General features: G+C 36.8%; 1 protein-coding gene across 6 annotated transcripts in view; it reads left to right on the top strand.

Moving 5' to 3' along the window:
- Positions 1 to 24,717, top strand: part of pth2ra (parathyroid hormone 2 receptor a) — a 199,896-nt gene that overhangs the window by 82,344 nt on the left and 92,835 nt on the right. For 4 of the 6 annotated variants that reach the window (XM_073911588.1, NM_131377.1, XM_073911587.1 and 1 more), the window contains 5 exon segments: positions 5,420 to 5,519; positions 8,764 to 8,874; positions 14,287 to 14,402; positions 14,487 to 14,584; positions 18,257 to 18,443. In XM_073911588.1, coding sequence (XP_073767689.1) covers positions 5,420 to 5,519; positions 8,764 to 8,874; positions 14,287 to 14,402; positions 14,487 to 14,584; positions 18,257 to 18,443 — 612 coding nt within the window. 6 annotated transcript variants of the gene reach the window in all.

Raw genomic sequence — 24,717 nt, 5'->3', positions numbered from 1 at the left:
GGCTGGGACCGGCAGGGCAAGACGTCGGGGTGGGGCCGGCAGGGCTAAACTTCTGGTAGGTGCCGGCAGGGCAAGGAGCCGGGCTGGGGCCGGCTGGGCAAGGAGCCGGGCTGGGGCCGGCTGGGCAAGGAGTCGGGCTGGGGCCGGCTGGGCAAGGAGCCGGGCTGGGGCCGGCTGGGCTAGACGTCTGGGTGGTGCCGGCTGGGCAAGACGTCTGGGTGGGGCCGGCTGGGCAAGACGTCTGGGTGGGGCCGGCAGGGCAAGGAGCCGGGCTGGGGCCGGCAGGGCTAAACGTCTGGTAGGTGCCGGCAGGGCAAGACGTCTGGGTGGTGCCGGCAGGGCAAGGAGCCGGACTGGGACCGGCACTGAGGGGCGCTCAGGGGCTGGAGCCGACACTGGAGGGCGCTCAGGGGCTGGAGCCGACACTGGAGGGCGCTCAGGGGCTGGAGCCGACACTGCAGCAGAGGTCTTCCTCTTTAACCTCCGCTTTTGAGTGCGGGTCAGCCCTTGCGGGCTGGACATGTGTTGGGAGGTGGCGCTGGTGTAAAGGATCCTCTTCTCTTGAAGGATCACTCTCTCCTTTAGCTGCAGAGCAGAGTACAACAGAGAGCTGGGATTGGGATGTTCGCCATGAGCAGCCTGATGAACCAAATGCTCCACAAACTGATGGTAAGATAGCCCTCCCGACTTCAGCATCTGCTGGATATTGAGGGGCTTGTCAAGGGCATAGTTGAGGAGGTTCACCAGGGCTTGATCATTAAACCCCAGCCCCTCTGCTGCCACACAAAATTTAGCCGCAAAACTTTCCACCTTCATGCCACGTTGCCGCAGCGACTGCAGACTGATGAGCTGCAGTATGCGGCTGGAGAAGGGGCTGTCTTCACTCTGCTGGGTCCTCATTTTTGGCGAGTTCGTACTGTCACGTTCCGGTAAAGGGAAAAAGGAGCGAGGACCCAAGCGCAGAGGGAAGTAGGATTTATTATTAATAAAATAAAATAAAAGGCAAAAATAAACAACCCCGAGGGGGAAAAAACTACTGCAACAAACAATAAATCAAACAAACAAACAAACTTGACTGGGCAGGCAGGACAAGGCAGGACTGGACACAGCAGGACAGGTAAACATCGACAACATATGATGACGAACTCGCAAAGGACTGAAAACATGAGGGGGATTATAAAGCAAAAGTAAATTGACACACAGGTGAACATGACAAACTAATAATGAGTAAACAAGGAGGGTGGGACTAGACAATAGACGGGAGAGCGCATGACACAGAGAGACAATACAAGCCATGCGCTCACATAACACAACACTGAAGCACACGACAAAAGCACGTGACCACAATGTAAACACCGGGCCACGTGCTTTGACAAAAGACGCAAGACACGAGCACACGATGAATGAAAACTCACCGTGCGCTCACACACGCAGCATGCGTGCTTCATCCCAGCGCCGACCAAAACCGAAACCAACAAGACTGAGACGCTGGGAATGAAACACCACGCTGCTGACAGACGAAAACACAAACACGAGTACAAGAGCGCACGCGTCTGAGGGACGCAGAGCGCGCGCGCGGCCGCGTCAAGCAGGAGCGCGCACACTCTGCGTACACCCACGACTGCGCGCGCGCACACAGAGACAGAAACAGGACCAGACACGGGTAGTGTCCGAGATCTGCCACCAAAACAAGAATTTACAAGACCAGAGTGGCAGAACCCTGACAGATAAGTCATCTTATAAGCAATAGAATGTCATCACAAGGGGTGCCCTAACTCAGTCCTGGAGGGCCGCTGTCCTGCAGAGTTTAGTTCCAACCCCAATAAGACACACATTCAATGATTTATGCTAATCTAAGCTAAAAGTGCTCTGGGTATGGCAGAAGCACTTTTAGCTTAGCATAAATCATTGATTTGGATTGGATGATTAACATTGTGCACATAAAAAAATTCAGAGAGTTAATGTTCCTCTTCAAAGCTTGACTCTTAATTTTCCTATAGTTTTAGTAAACAATGTAAATACAGAAAAGTTGTTTTTTTAGGTTGATATGTTAAGGACCTTTACTCTCATTCCAGTGTAATAATCTAGGAATTTTGTTTCCGTATTATTGCTGCAGCAGGCAGAGCCAGCTAGGATAGGCGGAATAGGGAAATGCAGTTTCCCTATTCCTAGTTTAGCTGTTGCACAGCTCTGCAGTTTGCTCCAACCCTAATTGGTTAAACCTAGGTGAATTGAAAAAGCTAAATTGGCCGTAGTGTATGTGTGTGATTGAGAGTGTATTGGTGTTTCCCAGTGTTGGGTTGCTGCTAGAAGGGCATCCGCTGCATAAAACATATATGCTGGATAAGCTGGCAGTTCATTCCACTGTGGTGACCCCTGATTAATAAAGGGATTAAGCCAAAAAGAAAAGGAAATGAAAAGGAATTTTTTTATACAAACAAAACTATTTTATTGCTCTCCAGGCTCACTAAGTTAGACACATAATAAATCCTCCCTCATGTTCCTCCTCCATGAAGCTGCACTTACACATACTATTTATAGTAGTTACCTGACTGTGATGATAGATGCAAGATAAATGATCACCATATCAAAAAGACCAAAAACACTGGTACCCAGGGAAGAAAAAACAGAAGAGAAACAAGACAAAGACAGAGTTAATGTTATGTAATAAATGAAGGATGTTTCAATGAATAAAAGGATATCTGCTGTGTAAAACTTATGCTGGATAAGTTGACGGTTCATTCTGCTGTGGCGACCCCTGATAAATAACTTGACTAAGCCAAAAAGAAAATGAGAAAATAAAGGAATGAATGATAACACTAATAGTTTTACAATACATTTGTGTAGTATTTGGCACTTCATGATGTTATTTATGTCAATGAGTTAATTAGTAATGCGTGTATGTAAGTGGAAAAAGGCAGATTATAGAATGCATCATAAAAAATAAAAAAAGCAATATTACGCTAAGTTATAGGGCTGGATGCTCTCACAGCTAGAGTAGCCTTTGACTAAAAACTTAGTTGATTGAAGAAGCAGCATGTCACTGTTGTGGACCTGTGTGGTGTATACTATGGTGTTTGCTGTTGTCACGTGGTTGTGTTTTCCTCCGTGTGTCTGTGTTGCATGTGTTTTGATCACGTGGGTGATTATGTAATGCCTGTCAGCTGTTCTGATCAGCAACTAGCTGAGATTTATTCAGTTACGTCTATTTATGAGCGACTGTATTACTTGATTATCAGTACGTTTTTGTTTGTTCATGGTCTGTCTGTGTTTTGTCAGGACTCTCGTTGGACACTTCTCTGCCATATATTATTTACACTCTGCCACTACACTGATCATTGTTATTTTGTTTTGGGCTCTTTTTAGTGCTAGGCAAAGCGACGCTTCATGAAACACTGAATTAGTCGAAGCAAATGTGTCGAAGCTTCGAATTGTTTCGAAACCCCACTCCACAGTGACACCTAGGGCTCATTGTTTATGTATTGCACTGGAATAGCTTCAGCAAAGAACAGTTAAGCAAATTGAGGTATTAAACCACAGAATTTAACCTTCAAGTGATTTAGTGGAGCGGTGAGGGTTCCGGACTACTTTTTCATTTGGTTTTGCCAAAGTAGAGTCATTAGCATATTCCAATGGAGGAGGCAGGGAGGGGTTTTGCGCTCGTGCACATACTCAGCTTCACGTTAATTCAGAATACAAAGAGAATATGCATCGGATTCGGCGTACCCAGTGTTTCATACATCTACATTTTTTACTGCAAGGGTTAGCAGCAAAAATGTTTTAGTATGATTTCAACTAGGGCTGCTTAATTTTGGGAAAAATCATAATCACGATTATTTTGGTCATAATTGTTATCACAATTATTCAAAACGATTATCAGTTGAAGTCAAACTTATTAGCTCTCCTGAGAATTTTTTAAAATTAATTATTTCCCAAATCATGTTTAACAGAGCAAGAAATTTTAACAGTATTTCCTCTAATATTTTTTCTTCTGGAGAAAGGCTTATTTGTTTTATTTTGTTCCATTAAAAAGAAATTGGGGAGGAAAAGGGTTGCTAATATTCAGGAGGGCTCATAATTCTGACTTCAACTGCATATGTACACTTATTTTCCACCCTGCAAAGGAAAGAGAAATAAATACAATATAATAAAAATATGAAACAAACTGTCCTTTAAGCATCTTCACCATAAGAAAAACACTTTTACTTTAGCTGCAAAAATTTTCTCCTTGTTGTTTATTTAATAATTAAAACAGGCGGCAGCAGGAATTGCGCGCTGTCACTTTAATGGTTTCTCTTTCACGTGTTTTTGATTTCACGTGTTTGATTCTCAACTACTTTATTACACAAATGAGGGTTAATATGAATAATCACTAAACACTGCTTTTGACACCTATTTGACCATTAAAGCGATCACGTTAAGATGACTTTAGATGTCTGCGCTTTGGTCGTCTCAGTGTGAGAATGAGACCGAATGCAGACCACATGCTTCTGACTGTGTGTGCGCACCGCACACACACATAAGCATGCGGTCTTTCGTGCTTTTAAGAGCAACAAATGTGTTCAACTGGAAAGGGGGAGGTATATGATGCAATGATCGTTTATCTCAATTCATGGTTTTTCATAATCGTTAGAAGCCAAAAATTAAACCAATCTCGGATTTTCGATTAATTGCACAGCCCTAATTTCAACGCAAGTTTTCGTACATGAGGCCCCAGTTGTTTCGAAACACTTTAGTCACGTGACCTGGGTGTTTGGATAATGCTTCAGTGCAGTGTTTCGAAACACTTGCGCTTTCATATCTCGACACTGTGTCGAAACATCAGTTTCACGTCAGCCATCCCTAGCTCTATTTGCACCCTTTTGATTTATGACGATTGGTCATTAAACACTTGCAATTGGATTCACCTTGTTGTTGTTTTTTTCTTGATGAACCGTGACACAGTATCACAGCAGCAAAACACTAAACCACAAAACAGAACTTATTCAGGCACAAATAACCATAAAAAATTAAAAGAAGGGAAAAAGCAAGATAAACTGAGAACAAGCAATCATGGTTATGGTGCCAGGTACAATCTTGCCTAAGGCAGCAAAGTGGTTGCAGGAACAATGATATTTTGCAGCATGTTCCTTTAACTGTTCAGTAAATTGTTAGTAGGACTAGAACAACCTCTTACATATGTTTGTTACACTGGTGGAAAAAAGGTCACCATTTATCCACAATTTGGAGCCCTGTCATACATCTTGCATGAAGTCTATTAAAAGCTGTTTTTCTATTCTTGGTGGTCTATTCCTTTAACTGATGCCAAATGTGTCTTGTAAATGCAAATGACACCCTTAAACAAAGCGCTCTGAAGTCTTTTAGAAGATCTATTACAAAACAAAGAAGCAAAAATTGAGTTCTTTTTTGTTTTTGATAGGCTGGTGAAGATGGCGAGATTACAGCTGAAGAACAGGTACAAATGCTGCTGGATGCAAAGCTGCAGTGCCTCCAAAAGGTCTCCAGCGATGACCCTGCAGGTAGGCATCATTTTCTCCTGAATGCTTCTTTCAAACGGCTTTTAATTAAGTGGCCTTTTTAGTTTTCTGCTTCATTCCTATTGCCGCACAGCAACTAAAGATAACCTAGAGCATTCACCAAAAGTATGACCATCTTCACCTCTGCCAAAACATGTTTTCCGTGAAGCTTGAATGAGTCAGCTCCCTCCCATAAATGAGGCTTGTAGAGGTAAATGAAGTAAACTGAAACGGACAGCTAATGAGCCTCCTTCAAGACCTTTGTTAGCTGCATCTCTTGGTGAGGTACGGCAGTTTGTTGATTCATTTAGCTTCATTGTAAACTTGTCATGGCTGAACATGTGAAGAGAGAGAGAGAAAAAAACAGGTTGTGACTCACTTTTCCTGGCAGTTTTATTAGTGGTGACCTGGCAGCTCAAAAAAATATTAATTTGGCTCACTCCTGGTTCTCTTTTATCCTTACGTCACAGGTTACAGGATTAAGCGTAATTTAGGGAGATAAAATAATTATGCTTTGTACAAGGAAACAGTGTGTGAAGGACATGAGTGCAATGATTGCTTTCCATTGTACAGAGTGCATTTAGGGACAAATTTATTAACAGCTTCAACTAACAGCTCCCTTTGGCTTAAAAAAAAAAAAACTACTTCTAGGACTGCATGATATATTGTTTCAGTATTGCTATGTCACAATCTGCTCATCTGTAATAGTAAAATTACAGGATCTGCAATGTGGAGTCTGGATTATAGTTGATCATCTTCACATAGATAATAATTATAGAGTCAAACATAATATTATCTTTGTTTTTAAGGCCTGTGTCTATGTGAGCATTTCAAGAGGTTAAAGTGTTCAGGCACAAGAAATTATAAAGTTTAAAGCTTTAAGATTAATTGTATTTTAATATTACACACAATATATTGTTTCTGCCTTGATGTCGTATTATGCGAGTCTGCAATAGTCAAATCACAGGATTTGCAATATTATGTTAGGGTTAACACAATATGATCTGTTTTAAAATGTTATAAAATTTTGGAAAAATTTTATTTAAAGGCCTGGAGGATTTTTATTTTTATTTTAAGAGCTGTGATTGTAAGATTTCAAGGGAATTTAAACCATTTGGGCACAATAAATAACATTTTGATGCACTCGCAAAGCTATTTTTATACTTTTACCTGACGCCGCGCATGGACCTCTGCTGACTGCGCGTGCACCTCACAAAGCGGACAAGGCTTTTTATACTTGACACGTTCGCCCTTGTGATACTCTTTAAAACGACAAAGGGCGGTCAATAGAAACCCATCATAAAATTAGACAGATAAACAAAGAAGTAGGAAGTATCCAGAACTATGTCATATCATTAATTTTATTAAAGATTTATAAACTTAATTGTTTTTTTATTTTTATAAATTATTGTAATGTTTATAAAGGTTTTTTTTATAACCATTCAAGATATTTTAAATCAAACTTTGATACATCACTTGCTTTTGTTCATATTTCGGTTTTGCCTATTAAAGTTTGTTCAAGTATTAATGACAACAGAACATGGCTTGCTCTACAAATATACATTTTTATTATGATAAGAATAAAAGCAAAAAAAAAAAAAAAAAAAAAGAATACACTTACTAAAGAATACTGATGTTTTTTTATTTAGCCTATTCCAAAAAACACACATTACTGTCTGGCTAGCTTCTGGACTCTGACCATTATCACCAATTAATCTTTGAAAAACAGGCCATCAGTATGTTGTAAACCGATCAAATATTCTTTTCCAGTTGTTAATGAATTAATTTGTTTCTTCATTTTAGTTTTGTAAATGTTTAATTGCTTTAATTTTTAAAATTGTAATATATACATCAGTGTAAAATCTATAAATAATGGAAAAACATTCTTTAATTGTGTATTAAAGCCACCTGGGTCTCCACTTTTACCTTTAACAAACTTATCACTCAGTGTTGTAAAAATGGTTACAAAAGCTTTCCTCTGTTCCCATGGCTGTTGTAATTTATATCAAAGAGTTATTGGTCATTAACCTAATTTGTCACCACATTTAATTTTGTTAGATGAATTTTCAATTGCAGAAGTTTTTAACAGGGATTTTGCTGTCATTATTTTACATGAGGGCAAATATTTTTCAGCAGGTTAAATTCTTTATCATACCTACAATATCAGATTTGAAAGTGAGAGCAGTGCCAATGCACTTTTGTGGAAACATAATTAATGTGACTACAACTCTGAACTGCAGTGTCTCTCAAAATGTAGAAATGCACAAATACCACAGTGGATTGTAACACTACATGTTCTGACTAGCAGGAGGTTGTATTAATTATTGAAGCAAGCCTGTTGGCATGTCGAGGTGCTCTTAAGGTTTAGCTTGACCTTCAGCCTTCAGTTCCCAATTTAAAAATAAAAGTCTACTCAAAAGTGGGGCCATCGGGTGCACATTTTTCATGAATTTCTTTTTAACAAATGGATTCAATTTTACATTTCTGTTAATCTTGAATATGCCACAAAAGAAAACAAGGAGAGCAAATTACAGAACAGCACAGGACTTTTTCTGAATTATTCCGGATGAACGGTTTGAAAGCACTTCATGGTCTAATGTTTTCAAACTGAACGCTTCATTACCTCTGCGATCTGATGTTGGATCAAATCTGTGACTGCTGGACACACTCTGTTTAAACCACTGCTGATATATTGAATCTGTTCAGCTGCCTGACAAAAATTTTATCATTTTTCCTCATCTTTTTATTTCAACAAAAATAATTTCAGTCATTTTTATGGCCATAAACTGTTTTAGTTCGAGAAAGAAAAGCACATTGATTTTCAATCAGTACAAGTTCAGCATTTATAATTGAATTAAACACACATACTGCATGTATCGTTTCTTTCACAACATTTCTTCATGATGTGCCAGTGTGGGTTAAACACGTAGGCGCTCATGCCAGTTGGACAGAATCCAATATCCACACAACACAAAAAAAATCACCCAAAGGTGTACAAATGACACTGAGCAATATTTCTAACAGATTTTTTTATTGAGCAGCTACTATCCAAAGGAAAGCATGAATGAATCATTGTGGCAGTGTCTCATTTCATGTTTATCATCCTGCTGGATCTACTGTAATTACCAGGAAGGAATGAAAATGTGTGAGACGCTTGTGTGGTGCCATGTTATTCTGCAAGACTGGAGGATTTTGCTGGTCACATCTGAAGTTGTTAATTGACGCCTCTGTTTTGTTCTGCTCTTAGTTGGTGTGTGTGTCCCAGAGTGGGATGGTCTGATATGTTGGCCACAAGGCTTCCCTGGGACGCTGACCAAGACACCCTGCCCTGGATACATCTATGACTTCAACCATGCAGGTAAAAAAAAAAGTCAGAATTGTAAAGAAGAAGAAAACCTATAAACTCAGACAAATGTTAGAATTGCAGAATATACATTTTGCAGTTTTGATTGGCAATCTTTGTAATGTGGTTTGCTGAACCCAGATTAGGCATAGTTCTAGACAAAAATGGCTCTTTAAACCTAATTAACAGAAATAATACTCTTAGACTCTTAGACTAGTTAAAAATTTAATAAACTGATTTCCTGGAGGAACACTAAAGCTACTTTAGGACTAATTTGACTCTTAAATTCAGCCTACCAGGACACCTGTTTAATTTCAGGCTAATGTCATTTGGAGGGCACATAGATTACGAGGACCTATAAAGACCAACGTTTATTACAAGCTAGACCCACCCTTGCAAGCAGAAGTTGCCCATTTAAACATCTTTTACATGCATAATGTATAACATTCATTCATTAATTTTACTTTGGCTTAGTCCCTTTATTCATCAGGGGTCACCACACTGGAATGAATCGCCAACTTATCCAGCATATGTTTTAAACAGTGGATGCCCATCCAGATGCAACCCAATACTGAGAAACAGCCATACACTCTCATTTACTAAGGCTAATTTAAAATTCATCTATAGCACATGTCTTTGGACTGTGGGGGAGCACCCAGAAGAAACCCATGCATACATGGGGAGAACATGTCAAACACAGAAATGCCAACTGACCCAGCTGGGTCTCAAATCAGTGACCTTCTTCCTGTGAGGAAACAGTGCTACCCACCGAGCCACTGTGCATATCAAAGTATAATATAATAAATTATCATAAATAATATTATGGTATCATTATGGAACTTTTAGGTACAAATAGCTGCATTTGATGTAAACCCAACCCCTGTTGGCCAGTTAGAAAGAAGAAAATAGTGCACACACTGATGTTTTGAGGCAAAAACTCCAGTTGTAGTCTCTACACAACCACACAGTACCCAGAGTTTAGAAAAATTGTCACCCAGAGTTTTCAGATAATTTCAGTTTCAGTCACTTGCTACTACATTTTTGTGTGGACGAATTGCCTAACATGTATAAAAAAAATTGTGGTTGTGAGTTTGTATGGACAGGGGCCAGGGCCTTAGGCACAACAGTGTACACATGGTACCTTTTGAAAGGGTACTGCCCCAGAGACAGCCTGTGTACTTTTTTCTAAGAGTGTACTTGTTCACACAATTCCCTTTAAAGGTGATTGATTAAGCCTGTATCAGGGGGTATCAAGAAAACAAAGCTCATCTTTCCAGTTGTTACGATTATTTAAGATGAAAATGCTAGGGTTACCGTAACATTTAAAATTTTATGAACCCTTTATGAAAGGTGGTGGTAATGGAGCAAACAACCAATTATGCCAAAATAAGTGTATTTATTTACAAGATGAATAAAGTATAACACCAAAATATATACAAGATAAAAAAACTAAAATAAATGGTTGTATTAAAGGGGGAAGAGAAACAAAAGCGGCAACTGGAAACCCACAATCTCTAAACTGGCAGCCCTAAGAAATGACAGCTTAAGAAAGAGCAAGAGCAAGAGAGACAGAGAGAGCTACAGTAGCACAGACAGTGGGCCATAACACCAGTTTTTCATCATTCTCATTGTACTCATTGTTTATATGTGTCAAAGGGTTAAATTGATTTCCAGATATCTCTTTTCTTTGATTCAACAGCTGCTGTGTGCAGTCTATATTCAATAACAGGAAATATTGAAACTGTTCCTCATGTTCATAAAAGCTTTTTGACCACACTTTCTTTTCAGCTGCCATTGTAATAAGTTTCTTGACTGCATAAAACTCTAAAGTTTTATAGACAACCACAACCCAGCAAGTTCTCATTTATGGTTTTAAATGAATCAAGTTTATATTAGTCTAGGTGTTAGCAATATATGCTGTGTTTCAGAAAGCAACTTTCAAGCCATTATTTACTAATCTAGATTAAGGTCTAATTTAAACTCTTTTTAGGAAGCTGCGCATACAGTTGAAGTCAGAATTATAAGCCCCCCTTTGAATTTTTTTTCTTTTTTAAACATTTCCCTAATGATGTGCAACAGAGCAAGGAAATTTTCACAGTTTGTCGGATTTTTTCTTCTGGAGAAAGTCTTATTTGTTTTATTTCGGCTAGAATAAAAGCCGCTTTAAAGTTTTTAAAAATCATTTTAAGGTCATTTTAAGCTCCTTTAAGCTATACATTTTTTCTATAGTCTACAGATCCAACCATCATTATACAATTGTAGCGTACAGTCCAAAGATAAAATTACTTGTTGATTTTATCACGGAGTATTTCGCATGGATTTTACGACTCCTGGCTCCAAGAAGTCTGGATTTTTGTGACAGCTTAAATAATCTAGGGAGACTGGAGAGATAAGCCTGGAACTTCAAAGACATTCCTGCCCAAATACACACACACACACAAACACACACACACACACACACACACACACACACACACACACACACACACACACACACACACACACACACACACAAAACACACACACACACACACACACACACACACACACACACACACACACACACACACACACACACACCCACAAGGCTGTTCCGACAGAAAGAAAATGAACTCAAAAATCCTGGACCAGCACAAAACTAAAGTGTTATGTTTTGTAAACTTTGTATCTCATTTCTGACTTTTCTTACCTGTGTAACCTCTCTTATAACCTGTATGCCTGTTTCTTTTAGGCCTTTTTAAATCATAAATAATGTAAGGATATGAACAATTATGTTGATGTACTTTTAAACCCCCCATGTTTGGTACCGATAGGTTTCTGCTGACATTTTACAACACATGATGCATAGAGCAAGATCATAACTCGCATTGCTTTATTCTTTAAATCCCTGTATTAAATGCCTGTCCGGATGCTTTGGGCAGACACTCAAATTTGCACACGAGCAACCTCGAGACAAAGAAAGGATTCGCGCCCAAACTTTGTCCTGAAATCATTGGTCAGAATGCTGAACGGGTTGTCACATGACCCGCAGGTATAACCAGACTTCTCCCCAAACATCCTAGAGAACGTCCGAACAAAGAACCCATCAAAAGGTGGCCCCTTGGGCCACGCGGCTCTTCTAAGCCGCATGGAGTTTTCCCGCCACGCTTTCTTTATTTTCCGGCAAAGTAAACTCAGTTTAAAGTTTGCGATCGTGTTCGTCCGAACTGCATTACAAACTCCACGCATCAAGAAGGACATCAAAAGGAGTTTCATCAGGAAGAGACCCGAATAAAGAGAGAGACCTCCAGACATGAAAGCCCAGGTATTTTAAGTTATGCGAATAAGCTGTGCCCCTTTTATCAAAAAGGTGTTTTTTATAATCTTGGTGGTCCTTAATGGTGCGTGTGGAACTGAAAGTTTTGTCACTCTTTTACCTGAAATCTTTATTTCCTCGCTTTGCTATTTCTCTTTGTTGTTACACGTTATATAGACCCGATATCTCCACGTGGTTTACCTTTGTTCCGTGTTTAATGTATGTTTGTGCGTTTGTTTGTCATTTGTCTGACTAGTCAATAAATTCCATTATAATCAAATGAATTGTATTGTTTGCCTCTCGAGAAAATTTCACTGAAATACAGATTCCCCTGCCTAGCTATTATAAGTTGTTTAAAACTTTTGAATGATTAATCTACTTCACAAGAAGTAGCAATTAAATTCCCTTTTTCTAAATGAATAGATTACCGTGTCCGCTCGGAAGAGTGGCCACTCTCTTTGTGTTTGTTTGGTCAAATTAACAATAAATTGATCCGGAAAATTAATGATTAATAATAATTCGTTATTGTTGATAATTAATATTCATAATCTGGGAATCCGCTCGGTCGCGCGAGCATGATCATATACAATCATATGTTTGTTTGACCAAATTGACTGAAGCTTAAGCCGGAATATTAATGATTAAAAATAAACCGTTATTGTTGATTATTAATATTCATAAAATGAGCTTATTTCTGTTATACAATAACTTGCCTAATTATCCTAACCCACCTAGTAGAGCTGCACGATTGTGGCTAAAATGAGAATCGCGATTTTTTTGCTTAAAATAAAGATCACGATTTTCTCACGATTCTGTGGATGTAAAATAAAGGTATGGTAAAAACAAACATATGGCATAAGATCGATAATAATATTATGTGTAGGTCTACTGGTTTCTATAAATAATTCTATTCTACTTATACTAATTATGATGTTGAATTATTATGTTTGAGATATATGCTTGCAATCTGTCATATTAGACAAATTTATTCACTGGTAAAATCAGACATTTGCCATTATCAGATTATATTCAACAATATATAGGCTAGAGTAGTTATACTGACATTTTAAACATTTATTTTCATGCACAGCTGTGGGTTCGCTATGAAAGAAAAAACATATCAAATGCTTGCCGTATTCATAACTTTAAAATGCGATATGATCATTTAAATGAAGTGCACACTTTCGGTTTCATTTTAACTGCTAAGTGCTTGTTCATACTTTGCGCGCGGCTCTCAAACGATTACTCTGTGCCACAAACAGAATATTATTTACAACTGTATTACCTGTTACTCGCAACATATGCAGGTTCTGTTCACTAAAGTAGACGCGCACGTGTCCCGGATGCAGGAACTCACTCAACATCATTTGAAGGTGTCAATGTCACTGAGCAACGTATGTGAAACAATGAAAAGACTCGTGTAGCTGCTTTTTCTTCTCTCCTGAACTTGAAAATATGATTTGCAGAATCATAGAAATGCTGGATTTAGATCGACTAGGGGGTCGAATCGAGATCACAATCTTTTAATAATTAATTGTGCAGCTCTACCGCCTAGTTAACCTAGTAAACCTAGTTAAGCTGCTAAATGTATAGAAGTGTCTTGAAAAATATCTTGTCAAATATTATTTATTGTCATCATGGCAAAGATAAAATAAATCAGAAAATAAATCATTATTAGAAATGAGTTAACAAAACTATTATGTTTAGAAATGTGCTAAAAAATCTCTCTGTTAAACAGAAAGTGGGGAAAAAAATAAAAAGGGGGCTAATAATTCAGTGCTTCTAATAATTATGACTTCAACTGTATCTCACAGTCACAAATCTCACAATTTTGACTCATTATTAAAGAGAAAATACTGAATGCTTAACAATGGTTTTGTTATAGTTGTTTATTATAGTTAAAGTGTATTAATCAGGTTGTTTCAGTAGATTGTTTAAGTTTACCCACTGCATGTCTTGTTTAATTTGTGGCTTGCAACTACTGTACAATAGCCATGTTTTTTTGTTAGCTTTTTTTTTTTTTTTTTTTTTGGTAAATTTTCATAATGGCTAGCGTACTGTGTGCACTTTCTGGTTTGCTAGACTTGCTATACCTCTGATCAAAGCCTCTGAAATCTTTTTCATTCTTCCAGCACATGCATACAGGAGGTGTGACTCTAATGGCTCCTGGGTGCTGGCAGAGAGCTCAAACAAGACCTGGGTCAACTACACTGAATGCATCAAATCCCCAGAGCCCAACAAAAAAAGAGTAAGCTAGATTACCATCAGAGCTCTTCATAGGACCTATATGGCCTTCCAGTGGCTTGACTCACAAAACTCTTTGTCCTCACAGCAGGTCTTTTTTGAACGGCTGCACATCATGTACACAGTCGGCTATGCAGTTTCTTTCAGCTCTCTTCTAGTGGCCATCTTTATTATCGGATATTTCAGGTGAGGAACGGACTGTCTGTTTGATGTACCTTATCTTATAAACCCTAAGAAAAAGAGTTTAACTGATGCCTCAGATAGTGCTCTTGCACACCAAACTCCAATATTGTATTTCTATTTCTATCAAAATGTAGTTTTATAAATGTGATACAGTCGTGTTTTCTCTCTCTGTGTTCCATTAGCAGCTCATTGAACATGTTTTGAGTTCAATGAGAACATGCCATTCACTGGAACCTGCCAATATTCACACAGAGTAAAGGAAGTGACTAGTCACATTTTTATTTTATTTTTAGGTAAATATAGACCACTGAAAGAAACACAAAGTCCTTGATTGAAAATGTATCTGTGATTTGAGATAAATAATGAGCGGGACGGTGTTCAGAATGTATGCATGTTTGTAGCTACGCACAGCATCTTACATGAGAAAGGTGTGGAATTGAAAATGTTATTTTTCCCTGGTTCTTTTATGCTTGTTGTTGTTGTAAATTTATATCCTACCATTTTATTTTTAAAATAACAAAAGTCTAGACTTTTCAAGCAGAATAGTTATAAGGTATCTCCTGATGTGCATTTTCCACCTAACATATATAAATAAAATACTTATTATGAACACCTTCACCTTCAATACCTGGTGAAATTTACTTGCCATACTTTTTTACAGGCTATGAAAACATGATCATTTTCCATTGCTTCATTAAAAAATAAATAAAAAGGGTAAACAAATTAGTAAATTAATCCATTATTTTTATCATTATATATACATTATATATACAGGGCTTGACATTAACTTTTTTAATCACCAGCCACTGTGGCGGTAGTTTGGCTGTAGTGATAGTAGGTTTTCAACGTTTCTAGTCACTTGCCTTTTTTACTAGCGAAAATTTTGTTGTTGGGAAAATAAATTTTATATGCATGAATTTGACTTTTGAATGCTAAAATTACTTTACTTAATTGATGTGTAATGTTCTCATGCCTCCTTAACTTTTTTAAAACATGTCACATGACATTTTAGGACTCAGCACTAAGGATTTTTTTTCTCTGGCCATACTAAACTAATTATTTTCTTGCCACAAATACAAAATAAATATGTCAACACAAGCTAAATATAGCTGTATAAATACACTTTTTTATTCAACAAAAATATTAGTTACAAACCAATTGACATTTAAAAATAATAATTCTCATTTATCTAAAACTATACACAGTAGTGTTTCCAGGCTAAAGGTCCTAGGTCATTAGGTAACTATAAATAAATGAAGAGTTAATCTCCTATTAAAGCAATGTTATTGTAAAGGATGACAATTAAACTGTATTAACTAAAATAACTGCAATCAGTAAAAAGCAGAAAAACATTTTGTGTGCGGTAGTGAATGGATAATCACGTGCACACTGTTAATGTTCATTTATTCATTTTCTTTTCGGCCTAGTCCCTTTATTAATCTGGGGTCGCCACAGCAGAATAAACCATAAAATTTATCCAGGACATTTTTTACGCAGCAGATGCAACCTATCACTAGGAAGCCCATTAATAATCTGTTCAAAGAATGGTAAAAGCGAAAGCGGCAACCACTGCTGCTTACAGGAAATCTGGAGCCCTTGAAAGCAGCAGGACTGTGGGTTCAAAGAGAAATGATCGGTCCCTGCTCTCTTTTTTGCTTGTGCGAAAAGTTATCAGTCGTACTGCTTCTCAGTTTCTAATATCACATTTGCACACATATTGTCAAACAATATTAAACTAACATTCTAATCTTTAGAGACAAGGCTGCTCTGGCAGTTTAAAAAATTTAAACTCGCATTTGGCGGGCTGGTGGGTGTTAATGTCAAGGCGTGATTAATTATTCTATATAGTTTACACACAGAAACAGCAACGTGTGGGCATGACATCACTTTGTTGCAGAGACGCTATTGGATAAATTCCGGCAAAGTAGAACAGGAAAGCAGCTTTAAGTGTAAGTTGCGAGTATGTCTGCGGTCTGGAGCTTTTTATAAAGTTTCTGAGACTTTTTAGTGTTGTTGCAAATTACATAATATAATATAATATAATATAATATAATATAATATAATATAATATAATATAATATAATATAATATAATATAATATAATATTCAACATTTAGCTGTTTTTTTTAAGTCTTGAAAGTGAATGAGCCTTACACAGAACTAAGGTCTTCTGTGTTTTTCTCACCATATGTGTCAGAAACAGCACTATGTTTTGAGAGTAGCCTTGACTCCTGTACTTCAAGACAACAAAAGCAGACACTTTTAAAATGTTACCTTAGGAGAAAATGTGTTGATAGGTGTATTTTGTCAGGCACTGATGTAGTCAGTCCACTGCATTAGACACTTCAAAGTGCATAAGAATACAGTCATACTGCAGTCTGGGTGTGATTCTTTCTTCACAGTTTATCTGATCTCATCCACAGTATTCACACAGAGCATGTCATAGCTGCTGTTTTGAAAGAATCTTTTATTTTTCTAATACCAAGCAAGAAAAATATCATCATTGCTTTTCTTTGGTGAAGACAAATACTGTATGGTTTAGTGATTTCGCTGTAATTACATAAATATTTAATCTAAGACCTGTTGACATCACCTGTTTAAAAACACATTGTGTAACCAATTTACCTAATTACTAGCCCTCAAAAACTTTTTTTGAAATGTGTTGCAAAAACCAAAATTGGAATATGTGTTAATTTAAAAAAAACAAAAAACAAAACACACACACACACACACATTAAATGATGTTTGTTGTATTGTCTGCAATGAAATACAATTCAAAGTAAATTTAAGAATCACTACTTTTTTTTATTTCTATAGTCTATACTGTCCCAACTTTTGATTTGGCATCATAATGTAATATAATAAGTAACACTTTATTTTGATGGTCCATTTGAGATTTAGTAGACTGCTTAATATCTGTTGATAATGCTGCGAAATATAACTGACTATAAGAAACTTTGCAAGTACATGTCAACTTACACTAACCCTAACCCCAACCGTAACCCCAACCTAACAGTAAACTTCCAATCTAATGAGAATTAGTTCCCATATAGATACAATGTAACTTAAATTCAACAAACAAACCATCAAAATAAAGTGTGACAATATAATATAATATAATATAATATAATATAATATAATATAATATAATATAATATAATATAATATAATATAATATAATATAATATAATATAATATAATATAATATTTCAGTGATCATTGTGATGATCCTCACATTCACTAAAGTCATAAATGTACAAACATTGTATAATTAATTGTTATGTTATGCATCAGACTTGGGCTTTTTTTGTGAACAGATGGTCACTGAGTGTATTGGTATTGCATTCAGGCTGTGTGTGTCCCTGGTGACAATAAAAGATGAGAGGGATGCGCACAGTAGAGAACAGGTTGAAAGCGAATGTGTTCACTACATATAAATACAGTACATCGCAAATTAAGTGGTGTCCAATTAGTCTGTGATCATAAACTACAGTGTCACTAAACATTTTATCTTCATTAGCAACCTTTTAGCAGTATGTTTAAATGATATTAGTGCAGTTTTCAGGATGAACTAAACATTTCCTTATTTCTCCCAAAGGCACATTATCTCAGAGTCTGCCGTAATTTTCATACTCTGACTTAATCAGTGTACTGTGTATTTCTGTGTGTCTTCAGACGACTCCACTGCACCAGGAACTACATTCACATGCACCTGTTTGTTTCCTTTATGCTGCGTGCCGCCAGCATCTTTGTGAAGGATCACGTGGTGCACACTAGCGCCGGGCTGCAGGAATTTGATGCTGTGCTCATGAATAACTTCACCAATGCTGTGGATGTGGCACCAGTGGACACTTCACAGTATGTGAGTCAATCTTTTAAAATGAAATATTTATCAAGTATCTTATGTGGCCTATGTTAAGAGTAGGCAATGGATATTTGTATTATATTGTGTCTTAGTAATGTAGTTATCATTAGGATGCTTTTCCAAATATTTTCTTTGAGCTGTGACAAATTTGAAACAGATGGATTGGTGGATAGATAAATTTAATGATAATTTGTCTCTACAAATAGTTATTTTAATCAACTTCTTACAACATAATCAATGTAACCACCTTCTTGCACGAAACCATGGAGACATTTGTGAGAGACGATTCAAAACATAATGTTTGCTGTGGTGTAGATCCGGAACTGTGTCTATTTGAACAGTACTACACAGAATAATAATAATAAAAACACTCGCCTGCTGCAGCCAAGGTATGGCAGCAAAGTTAATTGATTATTATGCTGAAATGAGAGTTTAGTTTCTTAATCATACTGGTCTAGAATTTTCATTTTTCATTGGTCTTAGTGCACAATGTAACTACAGTAGAGTCAAACTTTAAATAGAAAAGATTATTTAAAGTCTTTGATTATTTTTTAACAAGATGCTAATAGTCTAATCCGGTTCCATTATCTATGCTAAGCTAAGCTAAAAATGCTCCTGCCAGACCCAGAAATTGATTAAATGGATTCAGATATGATAAAAATCTGTTTAACTCTAGGCGAGCTGTGCCTATTAAGCTGAGTGTTTCTTTTAGTTGGAAAAAAAAGTCTTGGTGAAAAGTTTTTTAATTTTTTTATATTACATATTTTTTCATTGACTTTGGTGCATTTCTCTGATCATAATTGACATTTACAAAACAGTGCATTTCTCAAAACAATGCATGCAGATAACAAAACACCATAGATTACCTGCAAAACCCAGTTTCTTGGTCAAAAGCCTTAGTTCAAAACTAAATTTCTCTATCAATGAGCGTGTCAGTGCTGTCTTGACAAATCTTTGTGCCATTGTGTGTGGATAAGACAGTTAAATTACTTAGTCATGATTTCAATACAACAATCTACGATGGGGTGGTGTTCTAATGTGAACTATGACAATTCTTTTTTTTTGTACTGTAATTTGTTGACAGATCTTGTTATTGTGATACTGAAAGAAAAAGACAGCATTGTGTAGCACAAAAGAAAAACTAAACAAAAGTAGAAATAAGAACGAGGACAATCTCCTTCGAGATGCACCTTCATTAGAAAAAGTCAAGATTCACCTGGGGGAAATATACCAATTGCAGACAGATTTGGAAAATAAAGTCTAATAAAAATGTATAGAAAAAGGCATTTTGACTAAGTATTATGACCACATGTTCAACCATTGTGCATTTAAAGGCTTAAGCCATTAACAAGCAATTAAGGGCCCTATCATACACCCGGTGCAATGTGGCGCAAGTCGTGACGCTATTGTTGTTTGCTAGGTTCATCTTGGCGCAAAAGTCGTTTTGACACAGGATGTACACCAATACACAAATATCTTTACATATGAAAAAGAATTAAAATATTAAGGATATATATAGGATGTAATAAGGATATATAAAGGATATAAATATAAAGGATTAAAGTGTTACAAAACATTATTTTCTAGCCTACATAAATATAAAAAAATACTTTCATGCCTTTTTTATCTCGGGAGGCTTTTTCAGTTTATTCATGACAATTTGCTTTTGAATAATATTATTATTAGCAGTTTTTATTTTATTTTATTTTATTTTTATTTTTTTTTATTATATATAAGCATATTTATATTTGTTTTATTAAATACAAGCTTATATTTGCTCACCTGTCAAGTTTTAGACATTGAGATAGGAAGCAAAGTGGGAGAGAGAGAGGGGGTAGGGTAGGGAAATGTCGTCGAGCCGGGATTCGAACTCGCGACGCCCTCACGTGCTATTGCACCATATGTCAGCGCACTAACCACTAGGCTATTGCGCCGACAGTTTTGCAATATTTTCTGAAGCAATACTGTATCAAAACATGGAAACCAATATCGATATTTTGTCAGGTTTTTACTATACTATTTGCAGTCCTCTGCAGTAGTTTGGGTGGTTTGTTTTTTGTTTTTTTGGGTTCCAGCATGCAGTAGGCTAGAGATGGTGGCATCGCAGAAAGGTGCATACAACTTTAAGACATAAACAAAGTGTTGATCTATTTGTCTGCTTGCCAATCCCATATTACACTGCAGCAATACAACTGAACGGAGTTAAGCAAGAAATGTTTCTGTTTTTTTAAAACAAATGTATAAACGCATTGCAACATATTGCAGAATTTCACAGTATATTTTAAATTTCGTAATGTATCATGACATAAGTATCATAATAATATCATATTGTGGGGAGTCTGGTAATTCCCAACCTATTCTTCATGACTACAATTTTAAAAAGCAATGTCATGCAAGATCATTGAAAGGCAAAGAAGGTGAAAATTAATCCCAGAAATTGGTATTTTAAAAAAAAGTTAATAGAAATTGATTTTCTCCTGCAGTTTTTAAAAAGTGTGCTGTTTTTTTATTATGTATATGATTTTTAATGAAGAAAGGACCCTGTACAGATTTCAACATGCAGACAGACAGATACACAGTCATAGATAGAAAGATGGATAGATAGATAGATTCATAGATAGATTTATAGATAGATAGACAGTCAGAAATACAGATAGACAGAAAAGCCTGAATGAATCGATGATGTTATAGTAATCGATTAGATAGATCGATGGATGGACGGACAGACGGACAGACAGACATTTAAATGAATTGATGAAGTTATAGTTTTAGGATAGACAGACAGACAGTAATATGAATGAATAGATGCCATTATAGTTATGGATTAGATGGCTGAGATGGACAGATGAATAGACAGATGTAACAGATGTAATAGATGATTAACACATATGGAAGACTCTCCTAAATAATCTGCTTTCTTTTCCATACACTAATCATGCCATGTGCGAAATGTGCCATTTGAATTAGTAACTCATGACTAGCCAGGAACAATAATCATTGTAGAATATCATAACAGCTTGAAGACTGCATAGAGGCACAGCGAATTGTTAAATAAGTCTGGAGGAGAGGAAATTGAAAGAGGTCAAGTTGGGTCCAGAGTGAAGTGACATCTGTGTAAGGTCTGACTCCAAATCTGATTACGGTGGAGAATAAATATTTTAATGCCAGCGCAAGGTCGTGCCCCATCATGACACTTGGTTTGGCTGAAATTGTGGAACAAAATGCCAAAGATAGAAGTGAAAGGTTATTGTATTGCAAGAAGTGCTCAATCTCATCTTTTGCAGCATGTACTGGAGGGCTTTTGTTTCATAGCATCTCCAATCTCCACCCTAAAGCTTGCTCACAGCTTGTCTGAGTGTTTCATTATGCTCTTCGCCCACCACACGGCCAGCCTCAACAATCTATGCATAACGGTTAAAAAAAAGCTCACTTGTCCCCGTTTGCTGTCTTTAGGGAAGGAAATGCTTATCCATTCCCACCTACGCTCAGACTCAAACTGTATTGGTGCTCATTGCAGAAACAGTGCAACAGTGGAAACTCCCGTTGACTTGGCCCTCAGCTTTTTATTCAAACAGCTGCAATGCAGAAGATAAAAGCAATGGATCCAACATTCAAGGGGAGGATTATTCAGCCAGTTGTTTAGCATCCATAGCTGCAGTGTTTATGTTAGGTGCAAACAATGTGTCTGCAGAGATCAAAGACAGACATACTAGGCTTTGATCTGTTTGTTTACCTATAATATGATGTAACTAAATGTAGCGCGCTGCGTTTTCTATAGATCAGTGCACCAAACAGTCATACCAATAGGTGGCTATTACTCTAAGATTTCACGTTTTGAGAAACCTGCAGGATATTTCCTGTCCTTAGTTTTTCTGTAGCAGAACAGCATGACAGCAGAACTTGTTTAGAGGCGAATATTTATATGTGTTTTTAGGGACAATAATTGTGAACAGGCTTGCTTGTCATTCTTTTTCTGTCCTTCATGCATGTAAAAAGTAGTTGTTTATATATTATATTATATTATATTATATTATATTCATTTTTTGAATAGAAGGGCATTTTACACACTTTCGTACAATATCCGTCTTTTGGATGATACATTAAAATAGGGATGCACCGATACCTTTTTTTGGAACTGATCCCAGTGTTCCTTTAAAATTTTTTCCAGCTGTGGCGGCAGGCCTTTTACATAGATCTACCAACTACATATGGCGTTATTTCAATGACAAGTGTCGTGAGAGCAATATTACAAGTCAAGATCATATTTATGTAATACGAGCTCTTAGCTTGCGTGCCGATTTCCTGTTTGTGCACAAAACTTCTTGCGCCCTTTCAAATATATGCTGCTCAAGTGCAAAATATCTTGTGCGCTCTCAATGAACCCTGCTGAAGTGTGATTTAGTCCGTTTATGTAACAATTATGTCTCCAACATTTATTAGATTTGCTAGAAATATTTATGAATGTCTCCAATAGACCTACAGAGCGGCATTAATGCTTCCTTAAGTAAAGTGAAACAGTTATAAACTCCATCGTATGAAGAACCATAGACCTTTGTCTTAAAGTGTAATTATATAAACTGTGTTCATCATAACTGAAAGCTACGTTGTGTTTGTCAGTCAGTCAGTCAGTCAGTCAGTCAGTCAGTCTGTCAGTCAGTCAGTCAGTCAGTCAGTCAGTCAGTCAGTCAGCATGTCACTTTAAAGGGTTAAAGAAACAACGCACAACACTACTATGAATACAGAAAAGTTTGCTCTGTTATAATTCACTTACCTTTTAATATGTTTTGGTGTGATTATAACCCGCTATTAAAAAACAACAACGACTGAATGTTTTGAATGAGAAGCTTTGATGTAGCCATAGGGGAATTTATTTCGGTGTGGCACTTCATCATGGAAGAATGAATGTAGTAGAAACCATGGATCCTGATACCAAAGTTCTGATACCAAATTAACGACCAATACAGATCCGATCCCAGTACTTTGCTGTTTTTTTAAGTAAGCATAATACAGTTTCTGTAGTTCTGGGGATAAACTCAAATAATATCTTCTTTAGTAAAATAACAGACCTATATACCTACTGTATATGACAGATGACAGGATTTAACTAAAACATGATGTTTGCTGTAAACAAGGCTTCATTATTTGAGCATTCGTTATGAAATTGATCTGTTGTGGTTTAGCTTATGGTTCCTTTTTTACTATTAAGATTTTTCTTTGAAATCTTTAATAGACTACCACTATTGACTGTAATCGTTGGTAATATAACCAGCCTTTAGCAAATCCTGATACTTTCTTGCAGGTTTGACGCAGACTAAACTAAACTGTCTGACCTCTGGTATCTGCGGACACTTTTGAAAACAGCAGCACAAACGGAATAAATCAGTCTGTTGAGAATCTGTCCAATGTATTATTGAGCCTTTTCTAAGTCCAGTTAGGGCTGGGCGATTTAGCAAAAAAAAAAAAAATCTAGGTTTTTTATAAAGTTTGACCGATTCACGATTTCGATTTCGATTTTTTTTTTTATTGTGTCACTAGTCTTCTCAAAACATTACAACAACATGACTGAAGTAAGATTCTGTTTTTAAGTAATTTGAAAAACCATCTGGTTAAGGAACATTGTATTTTTAATGGCCATGTCATACAAAAATCGGTCAAGGTGTAAATAAATGTAAAACAAATTCACCAGTTAAATAGCGTTGCTGAAGATTTGAATAAGAAATATTTGTGTAAATATTGCAGTTGCAGGAATACAGAGGGATTTTTGCTAATTTCGCTGAGCCTAGGAAAGATTGGCTGTCAGCTCGGCTTTGACTTTGTCTTCTGATTGAATGACAGGTTGTAATGCTGCTGCCTTTTTCTTAAAAAGATACAGTGCAAGAAAAAGGACTGAACATGGAAACTGTAAAGCCTAATTTAACCCAATGTGTGAACTTGTGGACGTATAGTAGGAGCAAATACAAGCACCAGATTTGTGTCTAATATAAAATAATATATTTAATCAAAAAAAAAATTTTTCCCCTTTTTAAATACAGATCATTTGATGCGCTTTGCTCCACTCTCTATTATGCTGGCTGATATGTCTGGTTTTCAACTAGGTCCGCTAAATGACGTCATGGGGGGCGGGTACTTTCATTTTCACTGCTACAGTCCCTCACGTCTACTCGTGTTCAAACCAAAAGATCGGTGCGGTTTTTCACATGGCAGGTTTTTACGTCCTTCATACATGTTGAGACCGAGTTTATCGACTTGATGAGGGAATGTCTTGACAATC

Source organism: Danio rerio, chromosome 9 (genome assembly GCF_049306965.1).
Source record: "Danio rerio strain Tuebingen ecotype United States chromosome 9, GRCz12tu, whole genome shotgun sequence".
Classification (NCBI taxonomy): domain Eukaryota; kingdom Metazoa; phylum Chordata; class Actinopteri; order Cypriniformes; family Danionidae; genus Danio; species Danio rerio.
Note: the sequence above shows the minus strand (reverse complement) of the source record. Positions and strands in the feature narration are given on the sequence as shown.